This window comes from Metarhizium brunneum, chromosome 1 (assembly GCF_013426205.1).
Source record: "Metarhizium brunneum chromosome 1, complete sequence".
Lineage (NCBI taxonomy): Eukaryota > Fungi > Ascomycota > Sordariomycetes > Hypocreales > Clavicipitaceae > Metarhizium > Metarhizium brunneum.
Window position 1 is genome coordinate 2,224,410 of NC_089422.1, and position 17,793 is coordinate 2,242,202.

Consider the following 17,793-nt stretch of genomic DNA (forward strand, 5'->3'; position numbering starts at 1 on the left):
TCCAGAGTTTGCGAATGCAAAAAGATGAATAAGGAATGAGGCGTCGTTCGCTGTTACCCGTCAAGTGGGGCCGATCCATGGCCCGCGGCTGACAGCTCTCCCTCCTCTTTTGAATGCAGCTTCACAACTTGGACTCAAATGTTTCCCAGTGTAGCCGCAGACTGATAAATTGCTTGTTGTATCAGCCATAATTGTTAGAATATCAACCGTATTTTGTTTGCCACTGCTGAATCCATCGGCTTCCAAATGGACAACCTCACGGCAGCTATCCTGGTTGTCTCCACGACGGCTGCCCAGGATCCCTCCACTGATGCATCCGCTTCTGTTCTGCGCAATGTGCTGGCAGAAGACGGAGGTGGGAAATGGCAGGTGATGGCGGAGAGTATAGTATCCGATGATGTGCTTGCTATTCAAAGACGGATTATACAATGGGCTGATGGGGCAGATGCGCCGCATCTGATTATCACAACGGGAGGAACAGGATTCGCTGTGTCGGACGGGACGCCGGAGGTGAGTTTTGAATTTGAATGAGTCAATCTGAAGAATCTTTATTAATTGATTCAAGGCAATTAATCCACTGCTTCATAAACAAGCCCCCGGACTGGTACATGCCATGCTCTCTACCTCCCTGGCTGTCACCCCCTGTAAATGGTCCTCTCCGAACCTCAAGGTATACCTAGCTAACATGATCAGTTGCCATGATGTCCAGGCCAGCGGCTGGCGTAAGAAACAAATCACTAATTGTCACTCTCCCCGGATCTCCCAAAGGCGCCAAGGAGAATCTCCAGGCCATCATCAAAACGCTTCCCCATGCCTGTCTACAAGCAGCCGGCGCCAATTCGCGGGCCCTTCACGCCGGAGGGGTCAAGAAACTCGAGGCAGACGCAGGGATCAGCAGTTCAAAAAGCAAGCAAGGCCATTCGCACGACCATCGTCATCACCATCGTCACCACGGGCATGGCCACGGCCACGGCAATCTCGTCAGACACAGCAACCCGGAAGCGACAGCCTTATCAAACGATCCAGCTCTTGGCCCAACTCGTCGGCATCGTGAATCCCCTTACCCCATGATCTCGGTAGGAGATGCACTCGCACTAATCTCCGAGCACACTCCTGATCCCGACATTCACGAACACCCCGTAACCGACAAGATCATCGGCTCCGTGCTGGCGGAGGACGTAAGTGCTCGCGAAAATGTACCCGCGTTTCGCGCCAGCATTGTAGATGGATACGCCGTCGTGGCGCCTAAAGATGGCACCATGAAGGGAGTCTTCCCCGTGACAGCCGTGTCACATGCTGCCCCCGGCGAAACTAAGGCCCTCACAGAGGGAGAAATCGCACGAATTACCACCGGGGCTCCCTTGCCACCGGGTGCTACATCCGTCATCATGGTGGAGGATACGATATTGAAAACCATGACGGACGACGGCAAAGAGGAAAAGGAAGTAGAAATTCAAGCCGAGGGTGTCAAGGAAGGTGAAAACATTCGCGAAGTAGGAAGCGATGTCTCCCAGGGCACCGTGATCCTTAACAAGGGCGAGCAAATCTCTGGGGTCGGAGGCGAAATCGGCCTTCTTGCGTCTGTTGGAGTCGCCGCCATCAGGGTTTACAAAAAGCCTGTTATCGGAATTTTATCCACTGGTGACGAAATCATTGAACATGATCGAGCTGGGCCTCTTCGTCTAGGTGAAGTCCGAGACACGAACAGAATCACGCTCATTTCCGCCGTCAAAGAATGGGGGTTTGAAGTCGTTGATCTGGGCATCTCAAAGGACAAGCCGGCCTCATTAGAAGAGACGCTTCGAAATGGTCTGCGACAGGCAGACGTGCTCATCACCACTGGCGGCGTGTCCATGGGCGAGCTTGATCTGTTGAAACCCACCATTGAGCGGTCCCTCGGGGGCACGATTCATTTTGGACGAGTGGCGATGAAACCTGGCAAGCCCACGACGTTTGCTACCGTCCCCGTCAAGGATAACAACGGCCAGCGCAGGTCAAAGGTCATCTTCTCGCTCCCTGGAAATCCCGCGTCAGCACTGGTAACATTCCACTTGTTTGTCCTGCCCTCGTTGCATAAACAAGCCGGTGTGTCGCCAGTGGGATTGCCAAAGGTCTCTGTATTTTTAGGCCATGAATTTCCCATGGACCCTAGACCAGAGTATCACCGTGCCGTGGTTACGGTGGGCCAGGACGGCGTGTTGACGGCGAGCAGTACCGGTGGCCAGAGAAGCTCCAAGGTGGGGAGCTTGAGGTCAGCGAATGCATTGGTCTGTATGCCTTCTGGTACGGGAAAGTTGAAGAAAGGCTCTACAGTAGATGCATTGTTGATAGGTGCTCTGCGGACGTCCTAAATACTTGTGGAATATGTAAACGTATTTATTACAAACTGAAATTCCATCACTTCCTATATTACAGTGGGTAGCTAATCAGCAAGTCCGTGTGTCGCGCGGGACACCTTTTGTTATTTGGCGGTCTGCTATCACAAACAACTTAAGCTCGAGCTCTAGTTTAAAGCAAATCTATGGATCTCATCTGCCAGTGAATGCCTGGTGTACAATTCCGAATGTAGGGGGATGGTGGTACAGCTATGAAAAACACGGGTTCCCCCCAGCTCAGCTTCCAACGCCTTGCCAAATATTGCATTCGGCATAATGCATGCAGGACTTTACCATCCCAGCGGTATCCCTACCACATCAAATTATGCAGAGACAAGATGCCCCTGTAGTGCTTTCCGTCGTCGTCTCCCATTCGAATGTCATCTAGCTAGTTGCGCCGAAGTTGGGTGCCTTTCCAGAAACCAACAGGCCAATAATCAGCCCAAACAGGCCGAGGACGGAGCTGAAAATCTCAATGACGAGAATCTTGACGAACCTATCGAAACGAGTCAGTATGGTCATCCCGAGTAACCGATATAGAGGAGGGAGGGCGCACAATGACGGGTCAGCAGCATCAGCTAAAGCAGCCCCAGACCCGTTAATGCCCACGGCGATGCCGCAGACGAGATTGCAAAGTCCAACCGTCAGACCGGACCAGAATAGCGCAAACCCAGTATAGTATGATTCGGCGGACGCGGCAGCCACGACGTCAGTCTTGTCGACCTTGGAAGAGAAGACGATTGCCATGATGACGCCGTAAATGGCGACGACTTCGCAGAAGATGATGGAGATGAGGTTCTTGGTTCGAATTCGGGGAGCCTTGACGCCAGCGCCGAGAATTGAAGATCCGGTGATGAAGATGCCCCTGGCGAAATTCGTTAGCACTGAAGTAGTCGTAAGTGAAGCAAGTAAATCGTAGATGGCGGCAGGGGCGAACGCACCATGCAGCGCCAACGACAGATAATCCAATACACAGAGCAATGCCCAAATCGGCCCACGCATAGGGGGACACAGATTCGAGGAAGGCTCCGACATTGAAGGCTTCACCGCTCCCGGTAAAGAGCATATCTTGAACAGCGTCAGCGAACCTCCAAATCAAGCCACAACGACTGGGGACAACACACAAGCTCCCACCACTGTCAGAAACGACGCAACGCCGCCCACGCCATATGTGAGACTCATTATAGCAACAAGGTTGTGGAAATACCGACGACGAAAAAGAAAACAAGGGGGAAAACTCTTGACTGATACCGCGTCGACAGTCGCGAGGTAACAAGCTTGCTTCGGCGATATGGTTTCCCTTACGGCCCCGACTTGAAGCTCTGCTAGGCCAGCGACACCAGGGGCCAGCCAGCGACGTCACATGATGTGTCTAACCCGCGGTTGTGTGCTTAGTCAGACCAGGCAGATACACCCCTCCCTGCACGGCGCCGCATCGGAGCTCTTTGAACATTACAACACCAGGGCCTTTGCTGCAAACATCAAAAACATCCCACATAGAAAAAGAACGAAAGAAGGCCAGGACAGCGCAATCATGGCGTCAGGAGCGCAGTCGTTCTACGAGCTGTACCGCCGAAGCAGGTACCTCATGTCCAACAGTGCGATGGCAGAAGGGAGACGGCCGAACACGGGCTAACACGGGCGGTGACAGCATCGGGCTCGCTTTGACAGATACCCTCGACGACCTGATCAGCGAAGAGCGCATCAACCCGCAGCTGGCGATGAAAATCCTCGGCAACTTTGACCAGGCCATCACAGAAGCGCTGCAGAAGAACGTCAAGAGCAGGCTGCAATTTAAGGTTGGTTGCAAACCGGGCCAGCGCGCGGCGTCGGGATTTGATTTGCAGAATACGCAATGATGCTGACACGGAGGATGACGGTAGGGGAGCCTCGATACCTACAGATTCTGCGACGAGGTGTGGACCTTCTTGATCAAGAACGTCACCTTCAAGATGGACAACGGCAGCCAATCCGTCCAAGCGGACAAGGTCAAGATTGTAAGCTGCAACGCCAAGAAACCTGGCGAGGGGGCGTAGATTGGAAATAACTGTTCCTGGGAGATTCGTTGTATAATGGGTGGGTTATCAACTAGAGTGACGGATGATGCTACGACCATTCAAGATACAGCTCGCGGCTTGCATTTGACGGCGTTTTAGGCGTGGGCAGAAGTTCGGAGTTTTCGGCACGGTAGAACATGAATTTATTGCCTGTTATTATTTTTATTTTTCAACTGCTGCATGCCGCGTACAGTCGCGTCTAGTTGTACTACTCCGTAGACTGTGGTGACTTGCCGTATCCGCGAGAAGCGATTCAAGTCGTCATGGCCGTTCGAACACCGGCCCCCAGGTACTGACTGGACCGACCTCCAAGTTCTCCACAGCACATGCAGCCGTCCCGTCCCCTGGGTTCCGGACTTGGCACCTCGAAGTGTCCAAGCCACGCCATCGCCAGCCAACTTACAACGAAGGCCATCCGCCCCGATCCAGCACTCATCCCACACCCTCCACGATCCCAAGATCATGGTCCGCCAGCGTCGCGGCAGGAAATCCAGCGCCGCAGCCCAACCCGCACCCACCATGGTCTCCGGCCCCCAGACTCCCGCATCCACCCGCACGCAATGGATCGTCTACGCCGTTGCGAGCGGCGCCTGCGCGGCATTCAACGGCGTCTTTGCAAAGCTGTACGTCCATCCGCGTACACGAACCACACGTCTCCTCGCGCAAAAAAAGGTACTAACAGGACAGTACAACCACGGAACTCACGTCCACCCTGGCCCATAAGCTGGCCACCGTCTTGTCGCTCTCCTCGCACGAGAACATTGTAGAAGTTGCTGTCCGCGCCGTACGTGAAACCTCTCTGCCAACGGTACAGTGTGTCCTGAAACTGACGAGGATAGATCTTCTTCGGTCTGAACCTCGCATTCAACGGCATTGTAAGTCCTTTCCCGCTCTCCTTCTCGTAGATGACCACCGGGCGCGGGGGAGAAACGCTGACTGCGGCAAACAGATGTGGACGCTCTTCACCCAGGCCCTTGCAAAGGGGACGTCCACCACACAAGTCAGCATCATCAACACGTCTACCAACTTCATGCTCACTGCGCTGCTGGGGCTGTTTATTTTCGCAGAGGCCTTGCCCCCGCTCTGGTGGGCGGGCGCGTCGCTGCTGGTCGCTGGGAACGTGATTGTCGGCAGGAAGGACGAGGACAGGGGCGAGGACACGCCCGGCGAGGTTGGGCCGGAGGAGCGGAGCGACGAGGCGATTCCGCTTTTGAAAGAGGACGGCGATGAGGATGAGGACGTGGCTGATTTGGGGGACTTGTCTAGGTAGAACTTGGGTTGTTGGACGGGTACACTAGTTTCGCACAGCCGCATCATCATTGTAGATAGATATAGATAGGTACATAGACAAGATATCAAGGCAAATTAATAATAAGAGACGCCCAACGCCGATGTTGTCACTTCTTCTTGTCATCTTCGACTTTCCAGCTCGACGCCTTCGTCGCCTACATCCTCATCCCCGTCTAGAATGGGACCGCGGGCTCGTGCCCGATCCTCGTCACTGCTGAGGCGAATCCTGCCCCTCGACATGGTCGATATGTGACCTGATATCCAATAGCCCGCTTTTTGGAGCGCATCCCACAGCTGCTCCTGGCCTTGGTTGATGCGATGGTCGTCTTTGGGATTCTCGGCAGCCTCCACTTTGAACTGATACTTGAGACAGTCCTTCACTGTGACTAGGCCCGTTAGTTTGCCGTGGTATTCGATGAGAATAACACGCGGGCCAATCTTGCGGAAGAGTTCCATGACGGTCTCGAGGGGAAGCCTGGGGTGGGCCGTGACAGGTGTGGCATCGATGTAGCGACTGAAATCGAGGCATGTGGAAGACGCGAAATCCGTGCTTATTGTGACGCTGGGTGTGACGGGCGTCACGGCGTTCAACGCAGGCGGAGGCGCGAATATACATTTCGCGTTGGGGTCGATTCGCCCTTCGCGGCGGATGCGGTCGACTGCGTAGCGGAGCTCAGTTCGTCCAATATACCCTACTAGGATCCTGGACGACCTGTCCTCCACGATGGGGAAGCCTTGATATTCGTCCTCGGAGAGAAGGGCTTCCAGCTCGGCCAGAGTCATTCCGTTGACAGGTACGGACACCACTGATGTCCTCATGACCTGTGACACTGGGACGCCAAAGTTGTGTTCCTCCTTCTGGTCCAGATACGGGAACCCGTTGAACCATATCATTCGGTCGGCGATGCCACCCTTGCCGAACATGTCGCCAACAGCTTTGGTGACGCCGACCACAATCATGGTTGGTAAAATATACGTCAGCGCGCCCGTCAGCTCAAACATGATAACAACGACCGAAACTGTGATGTGCATGATGCCACTGAGCGCGGCACCAGCTCCCAGAAACGCATATGTTCCGGGGGTAATGCAGGGCTCGTCAGGTTTGCAAGCGGCGAAGAATATGCTCTTGGGGTTTGCTTCGTGAATGGCCTGTACGATGATGCCGACAGTGCGCCCAAAGGACGCTCCAATGGCCATTGACGGCACGAAAATGCCCGCAGGCACTTTGCAGCCATACGAAATGACGACGAGGAATATGCGCAAAACAGTAGCAATGGTCAAGGAAGCAATGTTCCGGAACCGCTTATCCGGCTCGCAAAGTCCGTGATAATCCTCGGCGCCTTCACACTCGAGGAACAAGATCTCCATGCTCTCCGTCATGTCGATTTGCAAGAAGGCATTGGGGTAGCAAATAATGGCTGTTCCAGCAGCCAACAAGGTAGCCTCGAGGACCGCATACTTGGCGAGGTACTTTTTGCGAAAGGCCTGAGCTCGCAGATTCCATTTCATGACAAACGCGCCATAGAGACCACCAAAGATGCCTAAAATGATGTAGAAGATGATTTCAAAAAAGTGCCAATCCCGGTCATACTTGACCTGGAACATGACGAGCTGTCCTGTACGGAAGGGGTTCATGGCCGAGAGGACAGCCGTGGCCACCAACGCACAGAAATAGCTTCGCCACATGGTTTTGAGCGGGAAGTGGTTCGACATTTCTTCCAAAGAGAACAAAACGCCTCCGATGGGACTGCCAAATGCGACTGCGACTCCGGCTGCTGCACAGGCACTCAGAATCTCCCGTGTCTTGGACGCATTGCGCCGATATTTAGCAAAACATCGTGAAATGACGTTGCCGGTACAGACGGCATAGTGAACGCTGGGCCCTTCTTTGCCGACAGACAGACCAGACGCAATGGTCAGCGGAAGAGCTACAGATTTGATGACCAGAGTCCAGAGGCCCAGAAATCCCTTCATGACGAAACCCGCAATGATGCATTTGATTTCGGAAATTCCAGACCCGGCGGCATATGGCGCGAAGGATTTGACGAGAATAGCGGCTGCGAATGCAAAGCAAGTCTAGCAAATGTCAGTTGCCATCCGCAACAAAAGACTGGCCAATACGTACCCCAAATATGATATATAAAGAGTAGTTCAACGGCCCAAAGCCCGTCCACCGATGCCAATTGGGACATCCTTAGCGCTCGGGTCAGCAAACAAGGTGTACGGCAAGGCACTCCCACATACTCACCATTATCTTCCCCCCAGCAGCAGAAGTTCTCATTCAGGTAAAAGGCCGTTGTGCAGTACCCCAGCTTGATATCAGACAGCCACTCGGTAGCAATGTTCAGAAACGCGGCATTCAAGCCAATGGCTGCGCCAATAATAGTGACGACGATCCAGCCCTGCGCAGCGTCATAGGAGGCCCAGAGGCGATATCGCCAGCCCTGCTGTCCACGGTCGTACAAGCCCGCTGCTCGCTTCTGTCTCGTTTTTCGCCGTGCCTGTTCGCGCGAGGCATCTTGGACCCAGTCTGGGCACAAAAGGTCAGTCACGACATGCGCTGCAAGCTGCAACAACGGTCTCGGGTACCTATTGTTGTAAAGTCCTGTTGGGCACGGGTCAGCAAAATGGTGTGCTTGGCCGCCTTGCAATGGCGTCGCATACCTCATATCTCTTGATTTCCGCAATCTCCTCCTCAATCTGCCCCTCTGCTGGTGGCGGGATGCTGGCAACGCCTTGTTCAGCTGTCGACACGGCAAAGGAGAGACGAGAGCCGATTGAGGGACGTCGCACGGGGCCAGGGTTCCGGCTGTAGGATGAAGACTGCGCGCTCATGATTCTGGGGCGTAAACCATGGCGGCCACCTACGGCATGGGTGTTTGTTGGCAGCGGGAGGAGGAATCAAGAACTTGAAGGTTTGAGGGTTTGAGGGTTCGAGGGTCGGCGGTGATGTCGTAGATGCCGTCGGTGGTCGGCCTCGACATGGACCAGACGTCTCAGAATCGCTGTTCAGAAGCTCCAGCGCACTGTTGCGGCGTACTCTGGCCCAGAGCCGGCCCTCGCCAAGTGTGGCGCTCCAAGTAACATTTAACTCAGTGCTGCTTTCAAGCCACACCAGGGCCCTCAGAGAGCCTTGCCTCGTCGCGCTGACTTTAAGTGCATGCATTCAAGGGTATCCACGCCGCATCGCGCTTCCACTTTCAAGTCACGTCAAGTACAATTCACCCTCACGAGACCGTATTCAAAAAGTGAAATATTCAGCACGTGTATACAAAATCCTATCCGAAACACCGCAACTCGCTACCAGCCCATCAGCAGTGGGATTGCTTCTGGCCCGTATGCCTTTCACCTTCTATCTTCATCCCATGCTTGGCTAACGTTCCTCGAACAGCCAAATCAAGGCATTTCTCCAAAAGAGTGAAAACTGTATGCCCGCATCTCATCTTTCCCATCATCACGAAATTGTCTTCATTTCCCTCAGCACATGGCACTAATCCGTCCACTGCAGACAGACCATATCGCCTCTCACCGGCAATGCCGTACAACACCAGTGCTATTCCTCCGCGCAAGGAGCCCACGGGACAAACCCAACTCCCATGTAAGTTCTCCGTTCCCCGTCCTCATCCCCAATCGCTCAACTAACATGCCCCAGTATCGCGCGTCAAGAAAATCATCAACCAGGACTCCGACATAGCCATGTGTTCCAACAATGCCGCCTTTGTCATCACTCTCGCAGCGGTACTTCAGTCATGCCCTCCAGCCCGACCCGTCTCGACTAACGCGTCACCCAGGAAATGTTCATTCAGCATCTCGCAGAGGAAGCCAACACGCAGGCAAAACTGGAGCGGAAGCCTCGCCGCAACATCCAATACAAGGACGTCGGTAGGTTTTCACACCAGCACCCAAATGCTACCCCAGGGCTGACACCCCACAGCCAACGCCGTGTCAACCCACGACAGGCTTGAATTCCTGGAAGACGTGGTCCCCAAAACAGCCCCCTATAAGAAGGTCAAGGTCACCGCGTTGGCAACGCAGGCCCGTCTAAGGGGAGATCTCAAAATCCCCGAGGAGCGGCCAGAGTCCTCCCCGCAAGTCTCCGCCACAACCAACGGGGGAGGAGGGAATCCGATTGTCAACGGCAGTGTCTCGTCGGGGGGTGCTTTTACAGTCCCTCTGAGGAATGACGACAGACAAAGTGGTGACGATCCGAATGAGCAGTTGGAGATGGAAATGAGACAGGCTACAGGGAGAGATGGGGATGTACGCATGACGGGTTAACGGTCCGGGTGTTGGTGAGCAATGGGTTCCTGTGTCATGCCAACGTGCCCAAGAGGATGCTGTTCGCAGATCATGAGTACTATTGAATGGAGGGTATTCGGATTGGGTTGTATTTCTCTGAATAGCAGGTCCAGATGGAACTATTAATCTACGTCAACCTAGTACCGAGTTTCTTCTCCACAATGAACCCGATAATTATGCCATTTTAAGAAACTGAATTGTCGGTATACCTGAAACGCCTATTCCTCCATGGCATCGGCGTGAATGCCAGCCGGCAACCGCCCCTCGTTCAACTCCTTTTCCAAAGCAATGATTTCCTGCAAACTCGTAGCCTTTTTTATCTTTTCCTGTAGCCTCTTCTTCTCATCGTCTGTGAGTTTTATCCTCGACAGTCTGGACGGTTGCGCTGCGCCATTAGCCGCCACGTCAAACATCGTGGACTTGTTGCCCAGAATCTGTGATCATCTCGTTAGCAGAGTCAACGCCATAGCAAATCAACTACCAGCTCTCACCTCCAACGCCAAGGCCGTGGGCTCTGCTTCAGTCCCAAACAACTCCCGTCCCCGCTCCCTCTCGGCTTCCTTTACTTTGGCGTAGTCCAAAAAGCGGACGGTGGGACATCTCCAGAGGATCCAGTAACGGTAGTGCTAAGCAAAAGGTCAGCATAGTCATCTCCAACACGACCGCAACCGGGGGAAGACGGCTGTGAAACATACCTCCTTCTTCGTCACCGGGTTGTCCGCCAAGACCAAGTGCGTCAGCCTCTCGAACCCCTTGAGCGTATCCAAATCCGCCAATTGTGCAAAATTGTTCGACGCCAGCACCAGATTTGTCAGGTTCGGCACGGCATTCGGTAGACTAGCCTGGATGCTGGCGATGCGATTCCTCGCCAGGAGAAGGGTCGTTATGCGCGGTGACAGGGGGAAGTTGCCTAGGATTTGTATATCATTGTCTGTAAAGTCGATGGAATCATGTGGCTGTTGCTCCTGTTAGTAACTGCTTGGTCTTTGCATCCAGAAGGTGCAAGGCTCGGCCAGTGCACAGCAGAATCAACAGATGAAGAGTACTTACGCCCGCCACACCAAGGTTCTCAATCGCAGGGATCCTATGTCCTGTAGACCAACGACATTCGCATTAACTAGCTCTTCATGATCAAGATTTTCCTTTTTTTCACAGCAAAAAGAAAAAAGGACGTAGCATCTGCTCTTTTCATAAACGCACCTCGAAGGTCCAGTTCGCGCTCCTTGAGCGGGTTGAGATAGGACAGGGAATCGTGGATGAGCTCGCTGGTGAGCCGCATCGCGCAAAATTGATTTTGCCTCGTGGGCGTCTCGCTGTTCGGGGGACCACTCGCGATTTTCGGCGCGTTATTGAGGGATGAAGAGCTTCCGTCTTATTAACATAGCCAAGGCTGAGGTTGACGAGGCGGAGGGGAAATTTTGGTTTCTCAGGCTGGCTTGGACGCCCCACATGATGTCTTGCCGCTTTGGGCTCGCCCATCTTCAGCTGCCAAATGGCTCGTGGGGCCTCCTCTGCCATACAATTTTCTTAGGTAAGCGAGTCTCCACGAGCCATTTGGCAGCTAAAGAGATATGCAGGCGAACCCATGGATGGTGGTTCTTGTACAGCAATAATAACAGGGAGTATTATTTCGCTCTATTATCAAGTGAAATTATAAGCAGGATATAAGTATCATGTAAGCATAAAATCTAATAATATAATATTAGGTTATACTAGGCTAAGGATAATAAGAGATTAAAAAGATAAATCATTTACGTATCGTGACGCGTCAGACATACCAGCATAATTAATACCACGCCGCGGCCTGCTAGCTAAGGCCATCTCACGATAGCCTCAGCCACAGTCATCATGGAATTAAACTGACTTTACGCCCGTGACTCGCGCCGAGTCACGCCGAAAACATAAAATGCCAGAAGGGATGCCTGCCTCAAGGCCAAAAATCCCGATTTTAAGGAAATCAAGGAGGTCAACCAGATGATCAGGGACCTGGGGAAGAAGGCTTCCTTGAACGCAGAGCCAAAACGCAGCAGCAAGGAAGCTTCTAAACTGGTCACAGAAGGGGCCAACGAGGCTAGCAAGGCCAAAAAGGCCAAGGCTGCCAAGTAAATCTGTATTGGTGGTTTTACCTCTTCCGGAGGGGGTTCTACAGTAACAACGAGTGACCATCAGCACTAATTGAAGCGTCCTGCCGGATTGTGGCCAGTACCAGATTTATATAGGTTTTGGGTTTTATTATCAACTATCTTTACCATCGATCCCATGAACATCTATTGGAACACAAACACCACGCCCGACCGATCCACACTCACACTCATCGTGTAAGGATACTCCAACAGCATTACATCCAAAATGGCATCCAGATGAGACTGCAAAAGCTGCTGCTGCTGCATAGATATTACCGTCGACCTCGCTGGCCTTTTGCTCGAGCTCTTGCCCCTTGGCCTCTCTCCTGCAGCCGTCGTATTTCCCGAGGCCCCATGTCTATGTGCTTTTTCTATATTCAATGTGACAGCAGTGGCTGGGTGTGTTGCAATAAACGTAGGTTGTTGCTCATCGGATGGGTGGCCGCTGTATATGCAGGAGTTTTCGATGCGAGAGATGTCCCAGAATCGAAGCTTTTTGTCTGATCCACCCGTGAGCAGGAATGCATGGCGGATATCCCGAGAGTCCTCGGCGGCTCCTGTGCCGGCTATCATGGCTCGTACGCCCCGATCAGCACTCGCTGCTTCGCTATTCTCCAGGTTCGTTGCAAACCGGTCCAGCATTCCTTCTGGCTTGTCTTCGTCAACGTCCCAAGCGCTGTAGCCCTTGGGACCATCCTTGGTTCCGCTTGTTCGGTATATCTCCCTGCAGAGCGTTTTTTCTAGATCCCACACAGTTATCTCTCCTTGTGATGTGCCCCCAGAGATGCATACCCATTTGCCACGGCCCTTGGTAGGGTGAATACAAATTCTATATATCGACCCTTTGCCCGGTACACCCCAGCCACGAAGCCTCATCTTGAACCGCAAGTCCCAAAGGTCGACAACACCATGTGACGTACCCAAACAAAGCCAATTGCGTTTTCGATCCACGCAGAAGCAAGTAGGTGCCCCATGGTGGACGGGGTTCTCTAGAACATACAAGACCGACATGGTCCGCAAATCGATTCCGAGAATCCGAGACCGGTTTGTGGCGAGAACCAAGACAGAGTTCGATTCCTGTCTGAAGTGTTCGCACCAGACGGCAAATTCTCCCTCGGGTAGTTGGTATTCTCGTACAACTCGCAGTTTGCCATATCGAATAACGCCACTTGCAGATATTGTGTCAACCTTGACGACATGCATGCTGCCGTCGCTGGCACAGCTGACGAAGCAATGTGAGTTTTCTACAAAACACATTGCTAGCACATGAGCACCATCGGCGTGTTTATGTGTTTGTCTAGATCGGTGTGTAATATTCCTCTCCAATCTTGCTGCATCCCACACTCGAACACAGCCGTCGTTGCCTCCAGTAATGAAGAAGACGTGGTCGGGAGATGCAACAATTCTATTAATTGGACCCTTGTGCTCCCCAAACGTGGCAACTAGATGACCCTCTGGTTTCCAGTAATCATCTCCGGTCTGTATGCCGACAGCCCTTGCCTTGGTTCTCGAAATAGGTTGGACCATGGGCCCAAACTCCAAGACATCTCGGGGAAAGTTGTCGATATACATCTGGTCCAGCATTCGTTGAATGTTGGGATCTGTCCCTTCGTAGGTATGCCTGGCTTGGCTTAAAACTAGTTTGCCACCTTCGTGCTGTCGAGTTGGTGTAGGAGAGGTTGACGCACTCCCCTGAGCAAAAGGTCCCTCTACCTCGCCAAAGGCATTGGCGTCGCTTGTACTAGTTTCTGCAGCAGACTTGTTGCCATCCCTTCTATCCAGAAGGCTCAATGCACTGGACTGGTGGCGCATTGCTCTTCTTGATGCGTACGGCCCATCCCTAATGAAGACATCGTCATCCCTGGAGCCACCTGGTCTGCCGTCAGACGACTCCCGGCGAGAATGTTGTGAACTAGTTCGAGTGCTTCCCTCTGGTGACAGAAAACGCCTCTTTGACGATGGACGAGGGCCCACGCTCTGCACACGGTTCACACGGGTATGCAGCACAGCCTTTCTCCTCTTACTTAGGGTATCATCAATGGTCATCGACGCGTCCAATAGTGCGTCAGCAATAGTATATGGCCCAGCGGGCGTGTCAAGGTCGGGGGTAATGCTCGAATCGCGAAGAGGCGTGTCGTTGAAAAAGACGGTTTGAGGAGTAATACCTAATTCCTTGAGGGATACAAGTCCAGTATGTAGGCTTGGTTCTCCTGCAGAATCGCGTAATTTACTTCTGCTCAGTCGCCAGATAAATTCTCGTAGTGCCAATAACTTCGGTTCATCATCTGGTTTGAGGCCCAAATTTCTCAATCTGGAAAGCCACTGTTCATCTTCGTCGTTACGCACAATCTTGGTCATGGAATTTGCGCTCAAATCGCTGAATGGCCTAGCACTTGACGATCCAAACGCCCGGGATTGTATCTTTTGCAGCGGTTTCCAGAAAACGCCTCGTTCAGACTGTGTCGCCCACGTGATAGCTTGTTCAAACACAGCCCTCGTCAGGGGTCTTTTGAGCGAATCTAATATGCTCAATTCACCTAGATCAGCCATCGTGTCGATCTTCATATATGGCACGACAAGTGGCAGGAGGATACATCGCACATCTGCCACGTTGAGAAATTTGGCAGACTGTGATAAAAACTCGGCGGCGGCTTCTCGAATCCATATGTTAGGGTGCATAGTAAACCGTCCAACAAGGTCTACAAGTTCCCAAGTTTTTGGCCTTGACAGAAGGCCAAGGCCAGCGAGCTGTGCAAGGGAATGTAGGGCCGCCTGAACCACGTACTCTTCAGTGTCAGCCAAAGCCTGCACCATAAGCGGTAGCATGAATTCTTCCAGGCTTGTGCTGCCAATGAAAGCAGCAATTCCGACGATAGTGTCGAAAAATGAGCATTTGAGTGTCCAGTCATGGTCGTTGAGATAAGTGTTGAGGTGGGTGAGTAATATATCGTTGGAGTGTTCTTGGAAGAACATGCACAGCTCAGCCACAGATGCCAAAAACGCTCTTCGAACATGGACATCGGGGTCTTCTACAAGCTGCTTGGTATGACTCTCCAAAATTTCAAAAAGCTCTCGTCCAGCATTGTCAAACACGCTTTCGAAATTAGCTTCTGCCTCTGCGCCTGGCTCAACTTCGGGGTCAGTAATGGGCATGGACCCGTCCGCCCGTAAGCTAGACGCGATTTCGAGGAAACGTTGGGCTGTAGAGGCCAGACTTCCTATGCAGGAAGCATAAGTAGCTCTTACCAGAGAGCTAGCGACACGCGACCGTGATCCCAATGCAATCTCCAGACGAGGAAGTACATACTCGACTAGTACATGGGAGTTGATGGGTGTCGGCATACGTACAAGCTGGAGCAGCTGGGTGATTGTTCGAATGGCCGCCACAATGACGGAATCTGTTTCCTCCTTCTTAAGCAGGGTCATGAGATAGGGCAGAACTCTATCAAGTTTTGCTTCGTCAGTCAGTCGTTCAGAAAATGCCAGAAGAATGTCGCAAGCTCGAACTCGAGAAGATGCTCGCGCCGTGGTTCTCATTGAAGATACAATAAGTGTCAAGAATATCAATGTCCCATCATCTTCTGGCGGCTCCAGGTCGGCTGATACTGTATGCTCGTGATTCGGGATGCTTAATCGGACTGGGAAATGGCTCAGGCTCAACCGAGATCTATACAAAGTAGCCTTGGGTGTCCTTTTCTCAATTTGATACCCCAAAAAGTAGGAAATCTTGTCGAAATCGTAGAAGACGCGATCAATCCTGTCGTCGGACTCGCCCATGTTCCTCTGGCTCCCAGACATGGGATTATTGCCAGATGACGGGTCGGTGATGAGCTCCATATACTGGTGCAAAAAGTTGTAAAAATAGCTGGGGAACACCTTTCCCTTCCAAAATTCGAGATACTGCTCTGCAGAGTAACGCTTCTCTGGGTCGATCTGAATCATGTGCGCAATCATGTCCCGAACATCCTTGTCCGAGATGACGCTCAAATGAGTGATGACGGGATCATACTCACCACGTCGATACTTGTACAGCTGGGCAAGGCTGAATATTTCCGACTCAAGAAACATTTGAGCAATTACGCAGCCAGCACTGAAGATATCCATAGCCCATGTCATCTTAGCCTTGGGTGGAGGGCTGTCACCGGTAGCGTAGAATCGCTCGGGAGCAATATAACATGTTCGCCGGCCAGAGGTATCAAAAAAGTAGGAGAAGTCGCCCGGATTGTCGTCGGGTAACAGCACAGGTTTGTACGCAGACGAGAAGTCCGTCAGGTACAGCCAGTTCCAAGACGTTACTAATACGTTCTGTGCTTTGATATCGCCGTGATAGACGTCGTGAGCATGGCAGTCTCGCAGCGCACAAAGCAGCTGGAATGCCAGCCACTTCTTTTCAATGTCTTCCAGAAATGGGCGTGTGCTTAACCGATCATAAAGCGAGCTATATTGAAACTGTCGCACCAAATACCCGTTCGTGTCGGTTTCAATGATACGTTGGAACCCGAGGGCGTTGGGGACGTGAGCCAAAGCCTTGCGCTCCTCTGTTACCATCTGTTAACACCAATGCTGGCATAGGCCACGTCACGCAAAAGGGCAAGGCTCACTAATTATCTTCTGCTTGTATTGATCGAGATTGACTCCAGCATAGGGCTTTACCAAGACCTTAACCAACACGACGCCATGCTCATGCCGTCCGCGGATGCTCTTCATAAACCTTGCGTTGCCGATGCTGCGCTCGTATTGCACATCTTGCAACTGCGCAATGTCTATACCGGCAGAGCCGGCCGACGGCGTTGCCAGTGAGAACCCTTGGCCCATCCTGGCTGCCTATCCAGTCGCTATTGGTATCGTGCCCTCGGCACAGTCGTGTGGGCTAAGCTATCGTCGATATGCGGGAGGACTCGTCCTCATCTTGCACGGCGAGCGCTGCGCACGCTTGGAATCGCTGGTTGTATACGGCTATTCGGCAGAGAGGAAGCAGGGTCCGAATTTCAATAATCTCATATGGCTAGATAGATGCGCCGGCGCCGGAAAGAATAAGAAGTCACTGGAGCGCACAAACAGCAAAGGGACAGAATGTCACTGGTGTGGGTATGTCATTGAATCATTGAGGAATCCAAATGTCGGCCTTGCATGATGTGGTGGGCAAAAGTCGTGAGAGGTCAGCCGCCATTATGTGGGGCCCATCGACCGCATACATGCATACTTGTAAGTCCCGTATCCGCGCTGCAGCAACTCATCAAGCCGTCTCTCTCAAGGTCACTTGTGCAAGCCACCATATTTCTGCAAGCTTCAAAGACGCCATGTTCCATTTACTCGGGTATCTACTCCACATGCAATGCCGAGAAAAAAATATCCCAGAAACAAGCACAACAACAAAGAAACTCACGCCACTTCCAATATACATTTCGTTCCCACTCATCAGAGCTCAGTCATATGCCAGAACCAAGTATGCTACTCCAAATATGCTAAGGGTCATAATATTCGTTGATGGAGGTTGAATGCCGTCGACTGGCGTCTGTCCTCCGTGTCATGCTATTCAATTGCCAGGCGTGAGTCGACACCACAGAAATCGATGCCACGGTGATGGCCAGCTGTCCCTGATCAGAATTCAAGTCATTGGCAAGCAATAGACTATTTATCTCTCCGTAC

The 17,793-nt window shown here is 52.4% G+C and overlaps 8 protein-coding genes across 8 annotated transcripts; 4 read left to right on the forward strand and 4 right to left on the reverse strand.

Annotated features, from left to right (window-relative positions):
- Positions 1–246: 246 nt before the first annotated feature.
- Positions 247–2,351, forward strand: GPHN (Gephyrin; the record flags this gene model as incomplete). Its single annotated transcript, XM_014694334.1, has 3 exons — positions 247–510; positions 566–644; positions 694–2,351. 3 exons carry the CDS (start codon positions 247–249, stop codon positions 2,349–2,351), a joined length of 2,001 nt encoding a protein of 666 aa, XP_014549820.1.
- Positions 2,352–2,759: 408 nt separating this feature from the next.
- On the reverse strand, positions 2,760–3,557 carry G6M90_00g006910 (uncharacterized protein; the record flags this gene model as incomplete). The annotated part of the gene is made up of 4 exons (XM_014694333.1): positions 2,760–2,871; positions 2,932–3,240; positions 3,317–3,443; positions 3,500–3,557. The coding sequence occupies 4 exons, from the start codon at positions 3,555–3,557 to the stop codon at positions 2,760–2,762; spliced, it is 606 nt and encodes a 201-aa protein (XP_014549819.1).
- A 352-nt stretch (positions 3,558–3,909) lies between these two features.
- On the forward strand, positions 3,910–4,411 carry toa2 (Transcription initiation factor IIA subunit 2; the record flags this gene model as incomplete). Its single annotated transcript, XM_014694332.1, has 3 exons — positions 3,910–3,956; positions 4,027–4,174; positions 4,259–4,411. 3 exons carry the CDS (start codon positions 3,910–3,912, stop codon positions 4,409–4,411), a joined length of 348 nt encoding a protein of 115 aa, XP_014549818.1.
- A 540-nt stretch (positions 4,412–4,951) lies between these two features.
- G6M90_00g006930 (uncharacterized protein) lies at positions 4,952–5,702 on the forward strand (the record flags this gene model as incomplete). Its single annotated transcript, XM_014694331.1, has 4 exons — positions 4,952–5,055; positions 5,120–5,216; positions 5,272–5,307; positions 5,382–5,702. The coding sequence occupies 4 exons, from the start codon at positions 4,952–4,954 to the stop codon at positions 5,700–5,702; spliced, it is 558 nt and encodes a 185-aa protein (XP_014549817.1).
- Positions 5,703–5,842: 140 nt separating this feature from the next.
- Positions 5,843–8,557, reverse strand: G6M90_00g006940 (uncharacterized protein; the record flags this gene model as incomplete). Its single annotated transcript, XM_014694330.1, has 5 exons — positions 5,843–7,798; positions 7,848–7,915; positions 7,971–8,252; positions 8,312–8,327; positions 8,387–8,557. 5 exons carry the CDS (start codon positions 8,555–8,557, stop codon positions 5,843–5,845), a joined length of 2,493 nt encoding a protein of 830 aa, XP_014549816.1.
- Positions 8,558–9,256: 699 nt separating this feature from the next.
- Positions 9,257–10,000, forward strand: G6M90_00g006950 (uncharacterized protein; the record flags this gene model as incomplete). The annotated part of the gene is made up of 4 exons (XM_014694329.1): positions 9,257–9,320; positions 9,375–9,460; positions 9,514–9,604; positions 9,657–10,000. The coding sequence occupies 4 exons, from the start codon at positions 9,257–9,259 to the stop codon at positions 9,998–10,000; spliced, it is 585 nt and encodes a 194-aa protein (XP_014549815.1).
- Positions 10,001–10,239: 239 nt separating this feature from the next.
- On the reverse strand, positions 10,240–11,300 carry lea-1 (U2 small nuclear ribonucleoprotein A; the record flags this gene model as incomplete). Its single annotated transcript, XM_014694328.1, has 5 exons — positions 10,240–10,455; positions 10,513–10,647; positions 10,717–10,977; positions 11,072–11,112; positions 11,222–11,300. 5 exons carry the CDS (start codon positions 11,298–11,300, stop codon positions 10,240–10,242), a joined length of 732 nt encoding a protein of 243 aa, XP_014549814.1.
- Positions 11,301–12,288: 988 nt separating this feature from the next.
- G6M90_00g006970 (uncharacterized protein) lies at positions 12,289–16,959 on the reverse strand (the record flags this gene model as incomplete). The annotated part of the gene is made up of 3 exons (XM_066129622.1): positions 12,289–15,362; positions 15,489–16,682; positions 16,746–16,959. The coding sequence occupies 3 exons, from the start codon at positions 16,957–16,959 to the stop codon at positions 12,289–12,291; spliced, it is 4,482 nt and encodes a 1,493-aa protein (XP_065985995.1).
- Between the last annotated feature and the right edge of the window lie 834 nt (positions 16,960–17,793).